Source organism: Dermacentor silvarum, chromosome 2 (genome assembly GCF_013339745.2).
Source record: "Dermacentor silvarum isolate Dsil-2018 chromosome 2, BIME_Dsil_1.4, whole genome shotgun sequence".
In the NCBI taxonomy this organism is placed as follows: domain Eukaryota; kingdom Metazoa; phylum Arthropoda; class Arachnida; order Ixodida; family Ixodidae; genus Dermacentor; species Dermacentor silvarum.
Genome location: NC_051155.1, coordinates 240,359,299 through 240,368,541, shown reverse-complemented (window position 1 = coordinate 240,368,541; position 9,243 = coordinate 240,359,299). Strand labels below are relative to the sequence as shown.

The 9,243-nt window shown below is 43.3% G+C and overlaps 1 protein-coding gene across 1 annotated transcript in view; it reads right to left on the bottom strand.

The window, feature by feature from the left end:
* Positions 1–1,043: 1,043 nt before the first annotated feature.
* The window catches only part of LOC119442971 (inactive tyrosine-protein kinase 7-like), a 175,871-nt gene continuing 167,671 nt past the window's right edge, over positions 1,044–9,243 (bottom strand). The window contains exon 7 of the mRNA XM_037708066.2: positions 1,044–9,232. Coding sequence (XP_037563994.1) covers positions 9,102–9,232 — 131 coding nt within the window. The 3' untranslated portion in view covers positions 1,044–9,101. The remainder of the gene's footprint in view (positions 9,233–9,243) is intronic.

Sequence of the window (9,243 nt, the reverse complement as noted above, 5' to 3'; positions counted from 1 at the left end):
GAGTAGCCGGACTTTCCTTTTTCATTTCGCATTACCATCCATGAAAAAATCCAGAAATTAGGATATTAATTTAGCGAACAAAGAAATATACTGAAGAACTTTTAAATACAATTAAAACAAAAGGCGAAAAAATGCGAGCCGTGTATAATGTCAAATGCGTCGCTCCTGAGCTTCTTGATTTGGCCGGTGTTAATCGAGCGCCATGGGATTAATTCTTCTTTCTTTGCGTTGTGTCCGCTACACTAGTTCGCGCTTTTCAAAGGTATAAGCCACGCTTGTTTCGATCAAAATAAATGGGCCGGCGTCTTGCGTTTCCTTCGCTTTCTGAATTCATATCTTGGGGCTGTCTTGAGTGCGGTAACAGTGGATCCAGGGAAGTCAACTGCTGTGTTCGCTTCTTGGGTATCAGTATATCCACGTAACCGCTACTTGTTTGCAGCATTATGATGACTTGCACCATGCATCGTGGTTATTTTGCTTTTCCACATTATCCCATAGTTCAAGGCTACTGTTAATATACAGTGGCAGAAGGCATGCTTTGAGGCAGAGTGCAAAGCGATCGATGAAAGCCGCTTTTACATCTGGAAAACAATCTTTCGATACTTAAGGCTTATGTATGCAGCATCACCGAATTTTAGTGGATACGGTTGAGCTTACGATACATGATTGCTTCTGTCTGCTCTTCTTTTCTGCTGCTACCGACGAAATAACGTTCATAAAATTTGTAGGAATGCAGTGCTGGAGAGCGAACTACAAAAACGTACAAATACGGCACCTTCAAGAACCTGGCTTAGAAATAAAGTTCTACATTCCCTCAGCCTGATGCCAACAAAGCCTGAAATATATTTTTTTTCCGCGCACAGCGGCATATGCTATGGTTAGGTTCGCTTTGCAAGGAGCACCAATACACATGTCAATCGTAACCTTTTTGAAAACTGCCATTTATACGTAATTACTTACATTGAGATCCCTTAATTAGTGTAAAAAATATAGAGCGTGCACGTATTTCCCCAACCTTGCAAGGACGACACTGTTCCACAGAGCACTCTTTATGTATTTTTATTATAGATTCTGAGCAATTATTTACAAACAACCTAGGAACCGTCAACATGAAGTATAATGTAACACTGTCTCCATATATCACCCATGCGAAATGATATAGTCGCAAACAATGCGGTATTTTTACACTCTCAGAACATGCACACGATAGATGAATGAATCGACTAGAAATGATTGTAACAACTTCGTACGCTTCAAGGCCATGCGCTGATGACGTGCCTAACACAGTGAAACATTTCGCTTTATATACTCACCATTCTCACTTCAAAGATTGATTGAAAAGCTCGCAAGCGCCACAGTAATATTCCATCAACTGCGCCCTCAATGAACCGAGGCATGACAAAGCCGAAGTATATAGCCCGGAAACAGTGACACATTCTTAAAACACGTCAGTTTTAATGTCACCATTCCGTCTACTAGGGCTTCGCAAGTTTCCTTGAGGCAAAAAGAATGGCGATCACGTCCAAAAATATGGCAATCCGTCGCTATGACAACACCGAAAGAACTTCCGTGGTTGATATAGTAGTGGATCTTAGACGCACGGAATGGACATGCGATTGATTCCGAGGAACGGTGGCTGGCGAATGATCTAAGGTGTTGGAAGGTGTGATGGGATCACTCGCTTTCATTTCTGACGTGCCAGTGCCAATGATATCTATCGGCTCGAAATTATTGAGCATTCATGACAATTTCCTAAACTTCCAATTTTATATTATAATGTAGCCAAACGTGGGATTTTAAAATCGTTTCAAGAACCTAGGTAATTAAATTACGCTTTCATGTCATCAGCATTTCGTGAAGCATTTTATACAGAGGGCTTGAGTTAAGCTTCAGTGCTCACTCTTAACTTGGTAACAAGATGTTTCTTTTTCGTTCTCAGGTTGCGCAGTGTGATTTTCTAGCATTCTCTTTTTTATTGTTTTTGTTTCGAGCCTGATATCGACTTCGCGCATTGGGAAAGGAAAGAAGTTTCCCAATAGATGTATTTTTTTTCTTTTGTAGACCCAACATCAAGAAACGCGACACTTTGAATGCAAAGTGTGCGACATCTTGACCCACCGTTCTGTCTAACTTGCACAGAAGGCATATAACGTTACCGCTTTGTCATGGCGAAATTAATACTTCTTCTGTAACCGGTATCCTGCTGCATAAAATGAAGACAATCACCAACATTACTTGCCAAAAATCAGTCACGACATAAAAGTCTATCAGCGCAAAACGAATGGTGCCAGTGAGAAGAACACATCACAATTCGATAAAAGCTTGCTCTTATTTCGCCCATTGAACTGTGCTGTCAAACTTCTTCACTGTACTCTATTGTGATAATATACTGATGGGTACCAGACGCCGGACCGAAGTTTGAGAAAGATGTCGAACCAACTACACTTCTCTCAATATCGCAAAAAAAGAAAAGAAAGATGCCGGGATTTTCAACGCGATCATTGAAATCTGGTTGCTGGTATTTTTTCACAACTGTTGCAATCTATAAGCAAAGCCTCTCTTCAACAGACGCTGTATTCTGCACTTTCCCCGAGTGGCTCGAACCAGAACCGTTTAATGGTAACTCTCATAAATAGCTGCATCGCCAACGTTGACCGAAAATTTACTCAATCTTTCTTTTATTTTACTTGTATAAAAGACACCCTTATATTGAGAGGTGGAAATACAGATACCTGTGCAGGAAGTGAGAAATTTAGAAAAATGGCCCTAGGTCACCATAATCGTATGAAGCAGTCGTCAGAATCGTGCTTTGAATAATATTTGATTTGATGGCATTACTAATCACAAAAAGAACATGTCTGTATACTTCAGTCACAGTTTTTTAAACAGGAAACTGGCTATTTCTAATCATGTAATCATATTCAAAGGAAAAAAATACCTCGCGTCCTTATCCATGCAATATACGCGTCACGGCATGCTATGAATATTTCGGGGGAAAAAAGAGGACAGGCCTTCAGGTAACGATGCTCTCAGTAAAGCGAAAAATTACAGTAGATTTTACCTGCTCCACTGCCATGACTGCCACCTCTAAAATTGGAAATACTCGCAATGACGCAATTCGCGACCTAGTATGCACAACGCAGCCAATCGGTGAACTGAGCAGCAATGCAGTGAAAAAAAAAAGATGAAAAAGAAAAGAATGCCGCTTGCCAGACTCGAACTTTCGAATTTGGCCAACACTATTTGACGACATTCTCGTGGCAATTTTACAAGAGAAACTAATATCTCTCAACAATTTTCGAGTCCTTTTATGACTCCTGATACACTGAGCAGAAAGCTGTGTATAGTGCCATACAACAGATGCTATTTTTGATAGCTCATGATGTATATTATTTAAAAGCCGTTTATTTTCAAGAAATGTCGGGATGTTTGCTTATTTTGCAGACTGCTTGGTTAACCTTCATGTCATTCGTTTCGTTTCTTCTATCTCGCTCTCTGACATACTCCCACAGTTAGTTTCTCACTCACTTGCTCACTTGCTTTTGACCACCGAAAGCTTAACCGCTAAATGCCTGACGTGCGGCTGAATACACGTGTAGCAGCTATATGCAGGTGTACTTCCCAGCTATCCGCCTGCATGATCCATTATCAGCAAAAGACGGCAGCCTCCCATGCAATCCATGGTTGTTTGAAGCTCGGGACCGTAATATTCACTGCTTGTTAATTTTGGAGTAGGTGATTTAGTTTCGGAGTAGCCGATACTTATTCGGCTCTCCATAATGCTTCATTAATACAAGAATGCTGCGGACAAGTGAAGGCAAAGCCCATAAAGTACCAGAATGCATTTTGACGTAAACGCGCATTCTTGCCGGGTATAAAAATTATTGTTTAAATGCGCAATAATGCATATCGCAAATCCCTGAAATGCGGTCAGAACTTTTTTTTTATGATCCCCAACTTAGTCCTGTATAAACTTGTCCAGTACTGGGCACTTCTAGCGCCTTGTAACACCTGTAACACCTTGTAAAATTGCATTGAGTGTACTCAGCTGTAACGATCGCTAATGACACTAAAACAAAGAGCTGCTTCAACTCTTACTTTGCGTGAGCACATTGTTCACTCTGCAGGGAAATATAGGGGATACATAGCAACGTGTAAAACCTTCATTAGGCAAGTTTATGCATGTCTGCATTGGCTACACGTTCTCATAATAATATCATCGAATGTCAAGCCGTGTGGAAGCAGTCTTTCACGAAAACATTGCGTGAGTTCCAGTCATCACTCTTCTGCACCAATCAACATTCTTCAAAACGAGCTATTTTCTGCCATAGCATCACCCACCATGCGAAGCTCTCGATATTTTAAAATTTTTTCTCTGTTTACATATCTCTCATTATCGTATCGTCTCTGGTTCATTTGTGCTTGCCGTAAGCTTATGTGATTGCTAATATTGACAAACTTACTTTAGGTTTTTCTTCCGGTATCCCAGCGACGTAGACAAGCGCACGTAAGTTTCCGGAATGGGAAACAGACAAAAAAGGAAACTGGTAATTTAATGATCTGGGCAACAGCATTGAATGCAAATATTAGGTAGTGGAGTGGGTAAGTAGCACACAGGCCTTCACAACGAATGCCTCAATACCTGGCTCGAAGCTTAGGCAGGGAAGAAACCTGTCGTCAATGTGACGATCACATTCCGAAAACTGGTGCAGCTAGGTGTAGACTTTCTGAATCCCCACCTCAGAGCTAACGAGTCCCGTAATAAATTAGGAGTGATATGGGGCACTCGTAACCCCTGTGTAATGAACGAATGAAGGGATGGAGACTGAGGAAGTTAAGCAGAAAAACTTTTGACGGCAACACTACAATGAAGGAAGGAGGCACTGAATGCATTGCAGGACATTGGATGGCTTCGATTGGTGCAAACAGCGATACTGGTGACCCGTGCTAGGAGCCTTCTTCTTGTAGTCGAATCAAGTTGACTAATGACAATAATGATTAAAGGAACTAGAAGAAATTGTGGGAGACCGGAACCCTGATTCCAGCTCCAATGTTTCTTTTTTCAAACGTTGGCACATGACTGAGGCTTGTTGCAGTTCCCTTGTTTTGTCCGGTAGTTTCTTTAATTGCAGTGGTGGTATTTCACACCATTCAAATGACTGATAAACAAGTCTGTGGGTTAATGAGCCAAACAACTGTACACCGAGGACCATGTAGCCGTCTCTGGATGCCCCGTTGGCCTACAGTTTCTGATTACAAGTAATTCGCCGAAGCACGGTTCGGGCGTGCTCAGGGCCCTGTAATTCTCGCTGCAATGTTTTTGCGGCAGTGTTTCGCGGACCACTTGAATGCAGGACGGAATTCTGAGGGCAAACGGGCATCTGCGGAGGCAAGAGATTGCAGCCTTCTACTGTTCTAGTCAAATATCCAAGATGGGAGATAAAACAGCACTCCTGAAATCTCTGTCGTTCAAACGCCTGGTGCCTTCCCTTAAAATTAGTTAAGCGTGCAGCCTACGTTCCACGTGGGTGTTTAGAAAAGTTGGAAGTACCTACAAATCTGATCACCTCCAAATTTAGGGTGTTACAGTGACGGCAGATCGTCTTCGGTAATGCTTAAAGGGTCTGACAACCAATGCTCATGGTACGAATTTATTTAGTACAATGGAAAGCTTACCGGTCAGAGTGTTTAATCATGACGTGGTAACGCGGAAATTGCCATAGATGTTTTAGCAGAATTTCTCGATCTGGTATGAGGGTGTAGTCTTCACTGGAAGCAGGCTTTATAGTGATAGGTGAGTGCGATAGCGATTATACGCCGACGTTGGTGGGAGGCAGACAAGTGCGGCCGTAGCTGTGAGAAAGTATTATTTCGTTTATCAAGCCGATGCTCCTGCGATTCAGGATTTCCGAAGTGTTAAATTATTTCTGCAATAACAGCTACCTGTTTTCATGGTTTCCTGTCCAACTGCTTTGTTCATTAACCAGTCAAGAGTGTTTTTTAGCCAAGCCCAATTAAGTTCTCGAAAACGTTGCGACGCTTTTACACGTGGTACGCAGTTCAGCGTGTTGCCGTAGCAACGCGAGTGCTAATACTGTAGTGATGACACCCATTTACGGCACACTTCGTCGATGGAATTTAGTATCTCACAGGAAGACCACACAACTCTGGCTACATACTCGCAAACTCGCGTGCCTAAAGAGCATGTGCGCCGCCATTGACTGTGGGAAGCGTGGACTTTCCTTACTTCATAATACGCATATAATAAAACTCAAGCGTCTGATAATATGCGAACTGCTATTTTAAGCAATAAGTATGCTGTACTTAATAACAGCCAACTTACGTATGCAGTCATCTCGTCTACTACATCCGGAGTACGAAGATTTCACCGCCAGGCCGCGCCACTTACTGGTTTTTGAGGCTTTCTTCGCTAACTTAAAATTATAATTGCTGGTTAAATCGCGAACAGCATGCTGGATCCTATCGCTATAAACGATGGTCGTTTCATCTCCATCAACGTCTCGCAGCACATCCTGTACAGTTGCCAGTCCGTTTAAGCAAAGCGTGTCATAACTGCCAGCCAGATGCCTCAGCGATCGTTCCTCTGTGCGATGGTGATTTCGCTGTATTGGGAAAGCATTCGGAAAACATGTGATACAAATAAATGTTGACAGAAACAGCATGGACGCAGATTTTTCCGTCACATCAGATTATACCACTTTATCGATTTGGCGAAAACTGAAAATGCCATTTACCACGTTGACGAAAGCGATCAATGCAATCTTAGGTCCTACTTTGAAGATCAAGCATGCGGCAGATGTAAGAAATTTAGACACTGGCTCCAAGTTAGTTGGCCAAAAAGCTGTGAAAGTATACGGAACACTCTTCGCACAGGAAATACCGGAATACCGATGGCCACGTTTTCCGCAACAGGACTAGTCTTTGATTAACCACGCGGCTAGTCGGAACGTTGATACAGACGTGAGGCAGCCCTTTTCATCCTTACCCCACATTTCTAAATTACGGCTTTCCTGGGTGCTTTAGTTCCATCTGGTCCAAATATTTCGTGATAATCACTTCGAAGTGGTTCAATAAATTTCCACGTTGACCAGGTGCTCTGTTGTAGCGTACTTATTAAAACTAAATTTGGCGCATTTTTACTTTCTTTCCATTAGGACGTGCCCATGCAAACACGTAATCAGGGCCCGGATTCACAAAACCTTCTTACGCTAAAATTGTTCATAAGAGAAAATTTCAGCCAATCCTGATGCTGGACATAATATTAGCGAAGACGGTTGGCCAATGGCAGAGAGTACGTACGAAAGAAGAACTTTGTGAATTCGACCCCAGGAGCTTTAAAGTGAACAAAGCAGGTCGCATACGAACCTTTGGAACAGTAACGGGAATCGCAACTATTCGAACGGCCGAAGCCGTAAAACATGACATAGGTTGTTAGCACCAATAAGTCCCCATAGCGAATAACTAATTAGTTTAACTACTGTGAATAACATTGCATCACTCAGGATAACACGCTCAGAACGCTGTACATCCTGACATCAAAGCCAAATCGTATATGCCGGCGGTACCAGTCCCTGTAATTGCCAGTGATACCGCTTTGTGATTCTGGCAGGTTTTTTTTTTTTTTTTCTCTACAGGCAAATATCATGACAGTATTGCTGCCTTTCATCCATGAAACATACCTTAAAGAAGTGGGTGCGCAAAAGGAGGTCAATGATACCATATGTGACCCATATTCCTCTGCCTATGCTTTCATAATTACAGCAGATACAGCCATACCACGTGCAAGGCTATTGCCTTCCGCTATGCGGCCGATCATATCAACATTGCGTGATAACATTAACAAACATGTTTGGAAACAAACATGTTTAGTCGGATTATCACATTCATGACTAGCGTCAGTCATATACTAGTACATTTTGTATGCGATGCATGTTATACGATAAACATTAGAATCGAGAGCTCGCCCTGTTCGCCTCGCCGATTTGTGTACGCTAGCAGTTTTGCTAATTTTAGAGAGTGCATATACTACGAACTTGCTGATCAAGCAGTTCTGCTAAACGTTATTTCCTTCTTTCCATTTCCACCATTGGATTGCGCACGCCGAGTTCACCAGACGCCTTTATATACATTTATTTTCACTCTCCTGTGTATCTTTGTAGATTTGACCGAAAGGCCTGTCCTAGGTTTGGAAATGCTTAAACTGCATCGTTTCTTCCAGTGCTTCAGTCATGAGAGTCGCTGTATAGCTACTGTTAGGTACGTCACTTTTTTGTCTTCGAGTATTGTGCCACGTATACAGCATTGTAATGAAGCCATGCATCATTGCGTCATCGAACACGGTAAGGAAGGATATTGTAAAATACAGTGAACAAAAAAAAGTAGCCACGGGCTATTGCCATGGTCGCTTTCTGCCAGGTGTGACGATTCAAACACTTGGGTTTCTTGGTGTTTCCACTATTCCAGACTGTTTACGCGGCGTGTCGCTGACCAACAAGTGCTTAAAAGGCAGCAAAGGAAGGCATGGGAGCGTCCTTGAAGATTCAGAACGGCGGAGGGGGGGGAGGGTGTATTGTTGCGGTATCTATAACGTTGGATAAGTTGCAAACGTCAGGGAGCCTCCGTCACATTTCACAGTCAGCGTCTTCTCTGCCGCCGACTTTGATCCCATGCACCTCACGGCCGGCACATCACTACGTTCACTGCATTTGGGATACTACATCCTCCGTCGCTTACAAGTACACGCCGTCGAAGACAGCATAGGCAATGTAAGCAAACACAAAGAAGACTGGCGGTCGCACTCCGAAAGCGGAACACGCCCGAACACACGCACACATCACACATGAAGAACGCAGAACAGTGCACAGTTTTTTCCCATAGCCTGCCGATGCACTGTTACATTCACGAGCGCGTTTGCCGTATCTGCGGTGAAACAAATCGTGGTCGTGTCGTGTTACAATGGGTACGCGCGTCATGTCGAGTCACGGTTGGCTAGTATCATTCCGCGCGGTGAAGGTGCAGGAGTATTGTCGTTGGGTGATCTGTGTGGCGTGTCGACGTGCAGGAGGCGACGTCCACTTTCATCACCTGTGGGCACGCACAGTCCTCAAGGCCACCAATACCGCAAGCAGCACCACCACATCAGACACGCACACGGAGGGCTGAGCTGTAGAAGGGGGCGTGGCATCATGCTGGATGGCGGCCGGCTTCTCACCTACGAATGAA